The sequence below is a fragment of the Macrotis lagotis genome, chromosome 1 (assembly GCF_037893015.1).
Source record: "Macrotis lagotis isolate mMagLag1 chromosome 1, bilby.v1.9.chrom.fasta, whole genome shotgun sequence".
In the NCBI taxonomy this organism is placed as follows: domain Eukaryota; kingdom Metazoa; phylum Chordata; class Mammalia; order Peramelemorphia; family Peramelidae; genus Macrotis; species Macrotis lagotis.
The window spans coordinates 865,333,896-865,349,483 of record NC_133658.1 but is presented as its reverse complement, the minus strand read 5'-3'; the positions used below and the strand labels follow the sequence as shown (position 1 = coordinate 865,349,483).

At 45.5% G+C, this 15,588-nt stretch overlaps 1 protein-coding gene across 5 annotated transcripts in view; it reads right to left on the bottom strand.

The window, feature by feature from the left end:
• Positions 1-15,588, bottom strand: part of PAFAH2 (platelet activating factor acetylhydrolase 2) — a 34,597-nt gene that overhangs the window by 12,099 nt on the left and 6,910 nt on the right. For 3 of the 5 annotated variants that reach the window (XM_074218053.1, XM_074218054.1, XM_074218052.1), the window contains exons 2-7: positions 10,508-10,654; positions 9,558-9,711; positions 9,012-9,108; positions 5,850-5,918; positions 5,518-5,659; positions 589-702 (exon numbers count right to left, since the gene is read on the bottom strand). In XM_074218053.1, coding sequence (XP_074074154.1) covers positions 589-702; positions 5,518-5,659; positions 5,850-5,918; positions 9,012-9,108; positions 9,558-9,711; positions 10,508-10,597 — 666 coding nt within the window. In that variant the 5' untranslated portion in view covers positions 10,598-10,654. The remainder of the gene's footprint in view (positions 1-588; positions 703-5,517; positions 5,660-5,849; positions 5,919-9,011; positions 9,109-9,557; positions 9,712-10,507; positions 10,655-15,588) is intronic. The other 2 variants (XM_074218055.1, XM_074218051.1) reach the window with 1 other exon arrangement.

The window sequence follows — 15,588 nt, the reverse complement described above, 5'->3', positions numbered from 1 at the left end:
GGACATCACCACTCCCCTTCAATGTCCTATGATTGTTTGTCTGTATCTCCATTACGCTTAATGTTAACATTGTGCACTGTGGTTTTATGTATTTGGGTCTTATCTTTCTAATGCACTGGGAGTCCCCTGAAAACAGGGACAATAACATATTTAAACTCTGTCCCTGTTCTGGCTCTGAGCACATCGTTCTGTGTTTGGCTGTTTTATAAATGTTGACTTACTGAGGAATTGAGTTTTGAATCCAATTCTAATTAGTACTCTTCAAAGGGATCGGCCTGCTTCAGGAGGCAGTGAACTTCCAGTTACTGGAGGTCCTCAAGGGAGGCCTGGATGGCCATTTGCTGGGAGATACTCAAAAAAAAAAATGCCTGTTCCAGTCCTGGTTGTACCAGATCCTTCCAGTGGAGATTCTAGAACTCGAGCACCCCATTGATGGTAGATACTTAATAAACTCTTCTTGTCTTAACAAGAAATGCTTCCTTGGAGGAACCAGGCCACTATCTTTAAGGGGAGGAGGCATGAAGGATCTTAGACTAAACATCCTCTCTGGGTTAGGAACTAGCCCGTGTAAACTGAAAGCCACAGTACCTTCAGAGTCCTTAGATCCAAGCCACCAGGTAGGATATTGGAGACATTCCGGCCCATGGTAATGTCCTGCAGGATCTTCAAGACCCGGACACACTCATTAGCACGCTGATGCACCTGTGACAGACAGTTTTCCTAGGGAGACCCATCTTGGGACAGTCCTCCCCATACTGAAGTAATTGGTTTGATTCCCAGGGTCCTGAAGGCCAAGACTCCCCAGACCCTGGACACAGAGTCCAAGAAGCCAGAGTGGTTTAGAGCAGTGCAGGGCTCTGGATCTGCCCTCTGGGATCCATCCAAGTCATTTTACTTCTCCCACCATGTAGGACGCTGAGAGCAACAGCTATACTTTTCTATCTTAAAGGGCTGCTTGGAAAGTGCTTCCTAAACCTTTCAGAGCTCTGGACATACTAAAGATTAGTATTACCCAAAGACATATCCATGTGGAGGGGAGGTGCCCCAGGGCCCACAAAGAGCCTGAAATCCAGTTGGAGGAGACTGGGTTTCATATGGTTAGCCAGACCAAGGTTCTGAATTATGGATGCTATATAATTTAGGATGATCAAAGCAATGACTATGTACGAATGCAGTACTGGTCACCAGAGCTAAAAGATCAAAACAGAAACCAGTCCTCCCTTCAAGGAGCTTCCCTTCTGCTAATATTTCTTGTATCCTTTCCTTCTCTCCACTCATACACTTGTTTTTAGACCTTATCTCCTTTCATCTGGACCATATCAAATTGCTTGCCTTCTCTGGGAAGAGAGAATGAAGAGAGGAAAGGAGAGAATTTGGAACTCAAAATTTTGGGAAATGTCAAAAATATGTTTTTACACATAATTGGGGAAAATATATTATTTTTTTAAAAGTGCTAGCTGCCTAATAATGTTTGTCCTTCATTCTCAAAGAAGAAGAGGTGATGCCATGACAAGCAAGTGAATTGGATTTGAGTGAGGGGGCTGTTAAGGGTTAAGTGACTTGCCCAAGGTCACACAGCTAGCAAGTGTCAAGTGTCTGAGGATGGATTCAAACTCCTGAATCCAAGGCAAGTGCTCTATCCACCAGGGTCTAGCACCATTCCAGGCCTCAGTTATTTTATCTGAAAAATGTAAATAATCATCATTGTCCGACCTAGCTCAATGACATAATGAATTTAAGGTATTTTGCCAATTTTAATGTAAGGCTATTATGATTAGTATTGTCAGCAATATCTCATACTATTTTGCCTTCTCAAGTCCTGTCCATATTGCCATTTGATGCCTCTGCACCAAGCTGGACTACCTCTTATGTCTCTGCCTTCAGGGAGTTTACATCTGACTGGGGGATAAGCAAAGTAGGGGCAGGTAAGTGGCTCAGTGGATAGAGCACTAGCCCTGGAGTCAGAAGGACCTAAGTTCAAATCCAATCTCAGACACTTAATAATTGCCTAGCTGTGTGGTCTTGGGCAAGCCACTAAACCCCATTGTCTTAAATAAAATTTAAAATAATAAGCAAAGTAAAAGGTAAACTGAGGGAGAGAGACAACATTAAGTGGGGGAAACAAAGACTATTTCACAGAGCTGAAAATCTTCCCAGGCAACTGAGGTTGGCCTCTGAAGGAGGTCAAGGATTTTGGGAGGCAGGATGGGAAAGCACTGTGTGCATGAAGTACCAGCCCAGAGCCAGAAACTTAAGGACCCCTATTCCTCCTTTTAGGTTGTGACAAAGTTCATGAAGCCAAGGAGGGGAGCCAAAATGTGATGAGACTCAAATGCCAGGCAAGGGGGGGGGAGTTACAAAGGAAGAAAATAGAGGAAAAGAGACAGAAGAAGTCAGCCTGGGTGTGTGTTATCATCCAGGGGTCATGAACTGCCTTTTGAGGGTCCTGAAGAAAAGGAGGGACAGGCCCATGCATTGTCTGGTTGATCTGTCACCTGTCTGTACGGAGGGTGGACTGAAGATGGGAAGGAATGGGAGCAGGGAACCAGTGGGGGGCTTCTGCAACCACAGGCAAGAGGACTCTTGGTGAGGCCTTACTTTGGGGCCTAGTGGGGAGGAAAGCAAAAGGGTTCAGTGTGCGAATGTGGCAGAGGTGGAATGGCATCTTGTGTTCCTACCACAAGTTTGCTGTATTCTAACTGGCAACATGTTGAATCTGCATACATGTCTGAGCAAAGAGACTTGGCAGGCTCAGAGGAGCACGGATGGCTCATTCTCATCCTACCTGCACCTGGAGGAGGCTGCGGGGCAGAGCAGCCTCAGACAGAGGCCTGAGGGAACTGAGGGCCCGCCAGAGCAAGGAGCAGGAGTTCCACAGGTGAGGAGAGCCAGAGAAGCTCTTGTGAGTGGCTCTCGTTGAGGTTAGAGGAAGGGCCTTCTGTACTAACAATGAACCTGTGGTTTGTGGGGTCCAGGACTTACACAACGTGCCCACTTCCACCCAAACCACAGGAGATTCCCTCCAGGAGCCTGAATAGCTATTTTTGTTCATTTTGCACATATTTATATATTCACTGCCTCCTCCTATAAAAAGTATCTCTGTATCCCCGGCCCCTAGCACAGTGGGTATGAGCTACTCTTGTTGACTGAGTGAGTGGACTTACCTCCCTGACTCCTGAGCTTGTTGCCACTGGGCTTCCCCATCCCGCCCTTGATTTTTTTTTTTGACTCAGATTGAATTCCCCTAGGATAGGCTCTTCCTGCCTTTTCTCTGCTACCTTCTAGAGGTGACAAACAACTAATCTAATAATTTGGCTTATTCATTGTGCTCATTCAATCCAACAAACATTTATGAAGGATGGCCGTGAGCCAGGCTTGGTCCTTGGGTGACAAAAAGATTTAGGCCTGTCCACAGCCCAGGGGGCTTCTAACCTAGCAGGAGGGGCTGGCTTCAACCTGAAGGGCCCCATGAGCACAAGATGAACCAGAGGGAGGCAAGGACACAAGCCAAAGCCATTGGGGCTACCTGTGGCCAGAGGGAGACCTTTCACTTAAGGGGAGGAGGCTTGAGCTTGGCCTTAGAGGAAGGGAAGGATGCCAAAGGATGGAGCATGAGTTGTGAGAGGCCTGACTGAGAAAGGAGGATGGAGAAGAGCAGAGTCTGCTAGAGGACCTGAAGGGGAAAGCAGGAGATGAAGATGGGACATGGAGCACCTAGAGGAGTGAAGGCTCCAGGGTGGGTGGCAATAGATGGGTAGGGCCAGAGGCAGAGTTTATACTGTGTTCACCCTCCAGGTGGTGCTACAGTGCAGAGCCTGGGCCTGGAGCCAGAAAGACCTGAATTCCAATTTGAGGGCTTCCCGTCTTGCTTCAGTTTCCTCATCTGTAAAGGATAATAAGAGTGCCTCACTTCCAGGATTGTTGTAAGCATCAAATGAGACCTGCCTGGCACACAAGCACTACATAACTGTCTGCCGGGGCTTGGTGCCTTCCCTGCCCCTCCAAGCCTACTGCTGGCATCCAGGTGGATGACAGGATCACAGACTGAGGCCTGGAGGGAATCTGTACAGGGCTGTCTTAGATGTGATAGAGTAGGTCCTCTGACAGAGGCCCAGAGTGATGTGACCTATCCAAGGCCATACAAAGTGAGCAATAAGAGTGGGATTTGAACCCAGGCCTCTGCCTCCCATTTCAGGATTCTCTCTAATGCCCAAGTTCAGTGCGCTTTCCCCTTTACTTGGACCCCTTCCAGACTGCTGGGTCTGAAGGGCCCCGCCAGAGGAGGGGGAGCTGTCTAGGAGCTGTTCACACTCAAGAGGCCCAGTTGCCATGATACTTCATTGCTCTTCTGTGATGAGGCTTACTGAAGTTATATTAAGGTGTGACCTGAGAGGGAGACTGTCATGGAACTAGAGAGGGAGGCATGGACGTCAGAGGCTGGGAAACCCCTCAGAGCCCCATCCAGATGGGCTCCAGATGGACATCCTAACAAAAGTCCTCAGAGGACCTTCAATGAGGACTATTTGTTATTATTTTTACTTATATAAATTAATATTCATAATATAAAATATAATAAATTATTAATACAATAAATTAATTATAATTCACTTACGTTTGCTGGAAAATACATACATGTGACTGGCATGTGTACATGCAGAATGTATGTGGTTAAGTGTGTCACATGCACATGTGGACACTGTTCCCCCCCCAGGTATTCGCAGGGCCCATTTGTGCCCACCCTGTGGTTGAGCACTCCAAGCTCACCTCGGTTTGCATGATGCACTGTAACTTGCCTCAAACCTAGTGATGTTGTTTTGTTCTTCTTTGATAACAAAGGACAAGAACCAACCACGCATGCTGTACATTATAAAGATTCCATCTACAGAGACTTCAAAAACATTTGCTCCAAGAGTCCCGACTCATTTCCCTTAAAGATTGCCAGCCTCTGATCTGAGCCAATTCTCAATTACGCCTAAGAGGAGATAATTACATCCTGGGTAGGGTTCTCCCCCCTCCCCACCCCCTCCCCCAGCATGCTCAGAGATTGCAAACCTAGTTAGCTGTAAAGCAGAGCCAAATGTGACGAGGAAGGTAAAATGTGCACTGGTCAGTCAAGTGTTAATGGTTTTCTGCTTGGTTCTTGCTGGGACCTCCTATGGGGAGCTGACTGACTGCTTTGGGAAGAAGCCCTCTTCTTGGGGCTCTGGGACCTGGGTGTTCGTCCTAACTCAGACACTTCCTCCGCACAGGTTGTGGGTCAGGATATGTCCCCTGTGAGCTGCAGTTTCCTCTTCTTGTAAAAGAGGGATGATAATCCCGGGATTATTGTGAGGTAAAAGAAATGTAGATGAATAGCAAACCACAACGACGAGGCAAGGCTGCCCAGGTCCTTTCTTTGACTGTACTGCAGGATGACTCTCTCCCACAATTCTGAGGGGCTCCCCCAGACCCCTGGCAATAGAACCTCTGAGTGGCTCGGGGGAGGGGGGAGGGGGGCCTTCACCTGTACACACTCACCTGGGGGTTCCGAATCCGGAATTCCTTTTCCCCTTCCTCCAGCCTCCGGTAGGAGATCCACTCCTCCTCCAGTGACCCAGCTCCGGGACAGTTCTCCCCCACACCATGCTTGTAGAAGTAGGTGGTCGAGGCAGACTGGTCCCTTGAAAGACAGAGGGCCGTCTGGAGGAAGGGGAGGGGAAGACAGAAGGCGCTCTTCAGCCCCGCTCTCCCCCTCTGCAGTTCTGGATCGGTGACCAGACTTGTTCCCATGCCACTTCCTGGGTCCCCTGACTGGAGAAGAAAGCTAGGGGGCAGAGCTGTGGCCTTGCCCACTTGGGCTCATCCCTCACCTGTGCTCTGGCACAGCCACCACGAAGCCACGAGAAGCCAGTTCCATGCAGAAGGCTGAGTACACGGTCCTGAGGATACAGGAGGGACGATTATACAGGTTGATCAGAAGACCTCTTGTACCAGAAGTAGCCCCAGAGGCTGATGCTGAGGACGATGCTTCACTTCCAGGCTTCCTCCTCCTGCCTGGACTACCTATTCCCTTTCTATCATTAATGCTCAGCTCAAGATCACCTTCTTCAGGGGGCCACAGGGAATTCACCCAAGATGTTCTCTAAGCCCAGACTATCGCAGGCTTTATCCTTCCTTCTCTTGGTCTTTCAACATTGTTTTTAAATTGGCTGACTATAGAATCCCAGCACCTGACTGAGGGCCTGGTCCTGTGAATCCCCTGGCCAGTGGATATCCTGGATCTCCCATTGGGCTGTGAACTCCTCAGGGGAAGCCAGAATGGTTATCTCACTCTATAGGGGCTTGGGCCTCACCTCAACTTCCCAGAAAAGGAAGCTTTCTTTCCTTTTTTTTACATTTCCCCCCCAACTACAATTTCTCTCCTTTCTTGCTTCCCTCTCATTCTCTGGACTCTTCCCTATGCTTCAGCTGACCCTTAGTTTTACACTGGGGAGCTCTTCCATTTTTGAGGAAGGTCCCCCTCCATGTCTTGAAAAAGGTGCCTTCCTCAGGCCCTTCTGTTTTATGTGGTAGCACCCCTAGTTAGAGTGGAAGCTCCTCGAGGCCAGGACATGTCTTTCTTTTTGCTTAGATTTGTATTTCTAGAGCCCCACAGTGTGGGGCAGGTGGTTAGTGTTTAATTAAGGCTTGTTCTGATTTACTTCACTCCTGGGCTCTGATTTTTCTTCTCTCATTGCCAGGGAAGGGTTTGGCAGCAATAGGGAGACCACTGCTGACAAGGAGAGCCCAAGGGACTCCAATAACTGCTTGGCTATTGAGGTAAAGGCAGCAGAGGAAGCTAAAGAAGGAAAAGGACCTGCCCCAATACCGTGTACTACCTTTCCTCATCAGAGTATTACTATTCAGTTATCCATGGGGGAGCATCTCTAATCATATCCGCAGAAGTTGGAGAGTCCGACAGAAATCCTCAAGACAAGAGAATTAACAGTGCAGACACTGGGGGCCTGGAGTACACTTCTTAGTCTGGCCTTTCAGGAAGCCACTAGAACACCAGACTAGCAGTTCCGAGTCTAGGTTCATCCTTGCCTCTGCCTCTTATCTGGAGCCTCATCAATCTGTCCCTTGGATTCTTCATCTGTAAAATGAGGAGTTTGGAAGATCTGGAGTTGAGTCCTGGCGTGCTCAAACTGAAGGACTCTGGGGAGTCAGCCTGAGCACCAATTTCACCTTCTGTAAAATGGGAGTGATACATACACCACTCACCTCACAGGGCTGCTGTGAGAAAGCACTTGGTGGTTTTTTAAAATGCCTGTGAAGTGTGAGTGACTCATTATTCAGATAAAGGATTCTGCAGTCCCTTCCTGTCTCTGCCAGCTTCATGGCCCTATTTTCCCCCATAAGTCTTCTGCTCTGGGCAAACCTGGCTAATCACCATCCTATGAAAACACCAGGCACTTTCCAGTCCCTGGACCCTGGTTCCTCAAGCATTATACCTATCTGAAATACCTTGGAGCTCTAATTCCACCTTCCCATCTGGTCAAGGGCCAGTTCAGATGCTCCCTGCTGAAGGAAGCCTTTCCCAACCATACCGGCTTGGCTTCCTGCTGCACTTCCATTGCCGGTAATAAGACAACGGTATGTCCTATACTACCTAGAACCATACTTTCCTATGCACATTTCTCAATTCCTCATATCCGAGCTTGAGGGAGAGCATATTTTACTTAAGTCTGAATTCTCTCAATATGGTGGACAGTGTCTTGTAAACTAACCTCCCGCCCCAATACATATTTACTGAATGAACTGAATGACTATCAGGAAGAAGGCATGATCCTTCGCCTTAAGAAGATGGCCACTTTAGCAAACTCCTCTTCCAATGCCTTACTTTGGTACAGAAGACCCTTTGGTCTTTCAAGACCTACCCCCCCAGAAAAAAATCTACACCAGCAGGGTGAAAACTTGGTAGATCCTAACAAGAGCCTAACATCCAAGAGGGTCTTCATGGAGATCAACAGTGTATTTCCCATCTGGAAACCCAACTCATCCCCAGGAGGCTGAAATTTTTGACCATAGCAACTCATAACAACTTATCAACAAAGGGGAAGCAGAGCTTGGCCTATATCAGAGGAAGAAATACTCATAATGATAAAAGAGTAAAGGAATAGCATATATGCATACTAGATTGGTATCTGACAATAACAAAAACCGGAGAGAGAAAATTCAGAAGTTCAGAGAGAGACTAGACCAAAGTTTGGAAGAGTTTAAGAATCTCATTAGAAGTCATGATTGGTTGGGGCAGCTAGGTGGTGCATTGTATAGAGCACCAGCCCTGGAGTCAGGAAGACCTGAGTTCAAATATGACCTCAGACACTTAATAATTACCTAGCTGTGGGAACATGCACAATCACTTAACTCCATTGCTTTGCAAAAATAACAAAAATAAAAAATAAAAAAGGAAGTTGTGACTGGCTTCTCAAGCAAAGGGCAATTGTTGGCCATTTTCCCTCCATGAAAACAAGGGGCACTATATAACCTGATAAAGATATCTTAGATTTCTATACACCATCTCACACTCTTAGAGGTAAATCGCCTGTATGTCTCAGTGAATGGTGGTACATCAAAGGGGAAGGTATCTGAGGTAGGGAAAGGCATCCTGGAGAAAGAATTGAATAGAAGGGAAATCTCAATGTAATAGTTATCTTGGGGGCCCTGCATGGGCAGTTGAGGGTTAGGATTTTGTATCTCTGCTACTTGCCAGCCAAACAATCGTGAGCCCCATGACTTTTCTGGACTTCAATTTCTTCATCTATGAAATGGAAATAATGAGATTTGCACTGTAGTTCCTGCCTTCCGAAGGTATGAGCCACATGCTTTGTATACTGAAAATTATGATAGGAATGTGAGCCAATACAGAAAGGATAACAAATGGAGAGAAACTCTATTTCTCCACTTAGTGGCTGCCCTTGGACAGCATGACCCTCCTACCTACAACTTTCACTGAGCAAGAGATGGGAGAAGCAGAGAAGGGATCTAACCTGAAGGCTCCCAAGCCATGGGAGAAGATGATTAGGGGATATCCAGAGCCCTGTAGTTTAAAGCGGCCATTCCAACTGATGGGTAGGCGGCAGGATCCTAGGAGAGAAACACAGCAAATGGAATTCCTATTATTCCAGAGTTAGCAGCTTCATGGGTAGGAGCAATTGTCCTCCCTGACCCCTCCAGGCATACCATTCCTATCTCATCAGTCTCTTGGGAAGAGCAAGAATAGTACAAGAGGAGGATCAATCCAGAAAGGTAAGGCTGTGTATGGTGAGAGAGGATAGGATTGAGAAAATACCCAGGTTATTAGCATTTCTAGAGGGTAGGGCTTCTAGGCATAGATCCTGTCACCTATGGGAGCTACCTTGTCAGGCTACTGCAAAAAGCAATGGTACAAGCCCATTCTTTGAGCAAAGCTTACTGGGACAATCCACTCCACCCTTGGTCTGCAAGCTCTGTTCCTTTCAATTCAAAAGTGTCATGCCCGTTTAGGGACTTTTCCAGTAGCAGGAAAGGCAAAGGAGAAGTAGGTTAGTCCTTACCCACGGCAATATTAAATAGCATTCCCCCCCAGCGCTTATTGATGTTCAGGAAGTCAGCCAGGCCAACGCAGTATTCGTATCGAGGGATCCATAGGGGCTGCTCAACTTCCCCATCAGATTCTTGGCAGGGGTAGAAGAGACGGAAGAAGCTCCCCTGTTGGAGATAAGAAGAGCACGGCTGTTCAGGACAGCAGCCCAAATCCCTGCAATTTGGAGACTGCAACCCAGTGTTCCAGGAAGTAGGATTAACAGATTGCTAGGATGGCTTTTGCTGATTGGGCACAAGAAGAAAGCAACAAATTTATCTTATAAGATATGAGAAATAACAGAGCTAGCAGAAATTGAGAGTCCATTTTATGGGAGATATCAGAATGGGCAAGAGAAGAATAAAGTAAGAAGACAAACATAGAAGCAGAGAGAGAGGAAAAGATAGAGGATAGGATGGTGGTGGAGACTGTTCTGGGAGAAGGGGAGAAATTTCTTCCCCTGTGGAGAAGTGGGGAGCCAGAGTACATCAGCATTGACCTCGAAGAGGCCAACCTGACTTCTGAGAGTTAGACAGATGCACTATGCGGTCTGACCCATGATCCATCTGTTTGTCCCAGCTAAAAATGAGATCAGAGAACTCTCTCATTAGTGCATCTGTTACAGCCCCTCCCCGCCAAAGGTTAATGGGCCTGAAAGATGTCCCTGGTGCCTGAACTCTAGACGCCTTTCCAAGTCTTTCCTGTAGTTAGTCAACCATTAACCCACTCTAAGGATGTTTCTAAAGAGAAAGGGGCAGAATCTAGTGATCCTCAGGGATCTGTCACCAGAATAAACTCAATTTCCCTGTTTGGAAACTAGAAGTAAACTGTTATTACATGAAATCTTAGGGGAAACAGAGAAATAGAAGTTTCTCAGCAAATAAGAGGAAAGGCGAAAAGTAGGATCAGTGCAGCACAGCATACCTGGCGAGTCTGGCCTTCCATCACATCTCCACAACCTACAAGGTGGGGACCAGTTACAGGTGGAAGCCCCAGGGAAGGGCTGACTCCCATGGCGTTCGATGGCCTGCTCAAACCTAGGAGTACAACACGGGCAGCTGAGACTGGTGGCTGGGGCAGAAGAACAGAGAAGGGGTGTAGAGAACAGCTTGCCACTGGCTTCCTCTCTGTGTTTCCTGTTGATCACCCCTATCAACCACTGTCAGACTTTGAGACTTGAGCAATGTTGTTTTGCCCAGAACGGCTGAGACAAGGGCCACAGAGCAAGGTGAGGGAAACCCTCTGTATCCTCTAAAGTGATAACTTTCCACTACATGAGTACCCATTATATATTTATCCAGGCTTATTCCAGATACTGTAATTGTTAGTGATGATGATTGGTGATAATGATAAAACAGCTAGAACTTATATAATGCTTTAAAGGTTTGTAAAGACCTTTACAAAAAACGATCTCATTTAATCTTTACAACAACCCTGGGAGGTGGGTGCTATTATTATTTTTATCTTACAGCTGAGGGAAATGAGGCAGACAGTGCTTAAGTAACTTGCCAAAGGTCACACAGTCAATAAATGTCTAAGACTGGATTTGAATTCAGGTCTTCCTGACCCTAGGCCCAATGTTCTATCCACTTCACCACTTAGGAGCCAAGAATTCATTATCAGAATCAGATGGTGCCAGGGCATTTTATATTTGATTTTTTTCTCAGTAAGTGGTTTTATTCTGTAAGCATATTCTATAATCTAAACAAACCTTAGACTCTTCTCTGTCTCTGAGCGAAGAAGCTCATGACTACAAAGGATCAGTCTCTCTCTGAAGTTAGATACTAAAAGTCTAAAATTTTCCACAATCACTGTCAGTTTAAGAAAAATTCTGTTTTCAATACCCTCATCAAATATTATTTCAGCATTTCCTGAAAGTGTGATATCCTTGAGAAACTGGACTAACTGACTATGTCCCATCTTCAGGAATTAAAAAGGGGTCTTGTCTAATCCCCCAGGGCAGTGAGTCTACATTCCTGGGTCCAATCTAAAAGTGATCTCAGGATGCACTAGGACCTGTTAATTCGCATCAGCACTCCTTAGAGATGGAGAAAGGTGTTCTTCATCCCATCTGAGGACCATGTTTCCTTTTTTTTAATGTAACCAATTGTGATCTCTCAACCCTATGATGTTGCCAATAGTATCATCAATGGTACCATTTCTGTTTAATTTTTTTGTTGTATACTTATAAAAATGAGTTGCACCTTCAATTCTGGATCTCTGGTCAGAGGTCATGCCACTGACCTGTCCTTTATTAATAGATTTGGTACCCTAATAAACTTATCTTGCATGGAGAATTGCCTCAGCTTACCTTTTTTGTTAAAGTTCATATTCAACATCAGTCAACAAGTTTATTAAGCAATTCTGATGCACCAGGTGAGAGGTAGTAGAGTTTAATAAATAGAAAGCCAGTTCTGGAATCAAGAAGATCTGGGTTCAAGTCCTCACTTGACAAATACTGGCTTTGTGACTGGAGAAATCACTTAGTTGTTCAGTTTTCTAGGCAACCAAGATGATAAATTGCTGAGAGTCATTGGCATTCATTTAGAGAGTTTTCTCATCTGACAATTGCTGAGACTAATGAAATTCCAGGTGTAGTCCCTAGCTTTTTGGGTCAGAAACTGTCCTAGGAGCTGAGAATCCCAAAATGAAAGAGTCAGTTCCCTCAAGGAGCTTAGAAACTACTGGGGGTTGGGGGGGTGATACATGCACAAGCAAGTATAAACAATATAGATAAACAAAGAGAATGAAAGGAAAAAAGGTGAGAAAGGGCAAGAACTGGCCAGTGGGATCTGGAGAAGCCTCTGGGGAATAAGCACTTGTGTGGAGGATGGTCTGACCATGGGGAATACACCTGCAAAGGCATGGAGGTGGGAGATGGCATGTTGAATATGGGCAAGAACAAAGAGTTCAGTTTGCTTGGAACATAAAAGTCAAGACGCAAGTTGCCTGTGAAAGTCTTTAAATGCTAAACAGAGGAGTCTGTATTTTAATCCTAGAGGCAAAAGTGAGCCACTAAAGCTTCTGAAGTTTCCTTTGTGAGCTCTGCTCACATAAAGTTGCCTGCTTCAGACCACAGAGTCAAACAAGAGGTCTTTGATGGGAACAGGGCTCACCTTCCCAAATAACAGAAGACCTCACAGCACCACAGAGAAATGGGGCTCTCTATTCAAAGGATCCTGAGGTTGGAATGCAAAGCTCTACCTCTTGGAAAGGCTCACACTAAAAGAAAGGGCAGCCCTGTCCCAAATATAGGCAGCTGCTCCCCACAATACACACCAAGACCCCCTGCCCTGTGGTAGCCCAACATGACTTTGAATGTTCCTCCAGCCACGAAGAGTTGAGCAATGGGGACAACAGCCCTGCCAGGTCTTCATTGATCAGGCCATACATACAATTTTTCATGAATTTACACACTGAAGTCCATGAAATGTTTTTTTTTCCAAGGAAGGGAGCTGAGAAAAATGTCCTAAAATTTGGTTAGAAAGGTATGGTACAGATTTGTCAACCACCAGTTTACATGACCTCCTACTGGTTACCTGTGAAGGACCAAGAGAGATAGGATGCCAGAAATACCCCATCAGCTAGAAACAAAGAACCCTAAAGGAAATGCCTGCCACAGCACCCATTACTCTTTACAAAACAACCCTCTTGATTCTGCTTCTTTAAACCCTTCCTATCAGTTGTGAAACCTGCAGTTGCCACCTTTCTCCTTGTGTTAATAAGCAGGGGGTTCCCAGTCTGTGGCACTCTGCCACTGAAACACTGCAAGGTTCTCTGGCTGGTATCCACTGGCTCAAATCTGTGAATGGTTGTATCTTTGTATTACTTCAAGAAACTCTACCTCATAATTCATCTTAAGGCTGTCATCTCTTACCTAAAAACAAATCCTATAATAGCAGTCACCAATTCCACCAAGAATATGAGGATTAGAGTGACATGGTCAAATCTGTACTTGAGGAATATTCATTTGGTGGTTAAATGGAAGACAGAGTGGAGAGACAAGAACAATTAGGAGGCTTAAAATAATATAAGCAAGAGGGGATAAGGGCTCTAACAAGAATAGTTGTGGTGTGCAGGAAGAAGGGGGTGGTTGCAGGAGAAGTTAGGGAGACAGAATTTCCAAGACTTCCTACCTAACTGAATGTGAAGAGTGAGAGAAAGGAAAGAGTTAAAAGATGATTCCGAGCTTGCAAACCTTAGAAATGTAAGAGATGTCTTCTCCACCCTTAATAATCTAGCTGAGGATTCAGAATGGACATGCATGAAACAGTTCCAGCCCAAGGAAGAGTTAAACTTTAGGCCTAAACATAACTTCAGTAGACTAGAGAAAAGAAAAAAAATCGAGGTAGTCAGGAATGGTTTCACAGAAGAACTGGGGTCTCAGCTGAGTCTTGAAAAATGAGTAAATAGGACACAGATAAGAAGAAGGCAGATAAGAATCACAGAATGTCAGTGCTGGAAGAGAACTTAGAACAGAGAACGTTAGCACTGGGAGGGACTTTGAACATAGCCTGTCAGAGCTAGGAAGGGTCTCAAAGGCAACTAATCTGCCCCCTCATCGTACAAAGGAGAAACTGGGGCCCACAGGGAACTGACTTGTCCATTCTGATGAGCAGCAGAGCAAGGCCTAGAATTGAGTCTTTTGGCCAAGGTGGGTGAAAAAGCAAAGTAGAGGAAAAGCAAGAAAGACTGCATGATAAGCTACTGCTTCTGAAATCATTGATGCAGCCCTGGATTTAAAGTCCTTCCCTCCATGGGCACAACCTCCTTCTCCAGTCTTCTCTGTTCCTCCTGATTGTATGCTCACTGCTTCTGGTCATGTCTGAGACATCATTTGCCTGCTAGGAGAGATTGATCATGCGGTGGTGAAGATGTAGTCAAGAGACCCCAGTTCAGATGCCAACTCTGATTATTTCTAATCTTGTGACCTTGGACAAATCACATTACCCACTAAACTTGCATTTCCTCGTTTCTAAAACAAGTTAATAATGGTTCTGAGAGTCCTCATCTCTAAAACAGAGATATAATAACAGCACACTCTGCTTCTCAAGATCAGGTGGGAAAGTTTTGTAAACCTTAACATACTATAGAAGTGAGTTCTTTGTTTTTTACCTTTTCCTCTACCTGGCCTATCATAATAGCAACATAACTACTCTTTAAATCTATGTTCCAAACCATCTTCATACTACCATGGAAACAATTTTGTTAATCCATACACACAGATCTCTTGGCTAAAAACAAATCCTATGATAGCAGCCACCAGTTCCACCAAGAATATGAGAGTCAGAGTGATGTGGTCAACCTTTTTCTTTTCAGAAGCTTATGGTGAATCTAGGACACAGTCCAGTTCTGGCATTCCAGGCCCTCCACAGACAGGGTCCAGGACACTGATCAGCTCCATCTCACACAACTCCTTTACATGAATTCTCTGTCCTCTCCAAACTGTATTATACTCCTAGCTATTTTCCTCCTTTATTGTGTTTTTACTCATACTTTCCTTCCAAGTCTGAAATGCACATACCTCCTCCCCATCCATGAAAGTCCCTTCTTTCCTTCAGGACCTAACTCAGATGCCACCCCCTTCACAAAGTCTTTCCTATTTTCTCTGCTCAGAGGATAAGTGATTCCCCCTCTTCATATTTCTCCATCTAGACTTCTCCTGGGAAGTATCCCCTTCTCACCTGAAAGGCTCATTTGTGTCCATGTTGCATTCCTCCCCCACACCCAATAGATCAGAAGCATCCTGCTGTACCATTTTTTCATCTCTGTCCAGCTCCATTCTTAGGGTAGTCATTCAAAAAAAGTTTATTGCATTGAATCAGCACATTAGTAGGGTGAGAATATTGAAGCAGCTTCTTGTCAGCCTGGAAAGCAGAAAGTCTGACCCTGAGTGAATCTGTTATGAGGCAGAAGAGAGGAGAAACTCCAGAGCAGCAGAGGAAGGATACTAAGGAGAAATGGCCAAGGAGGACTTCCAGGAGAAGGAGGTGAAACCAGAAAAC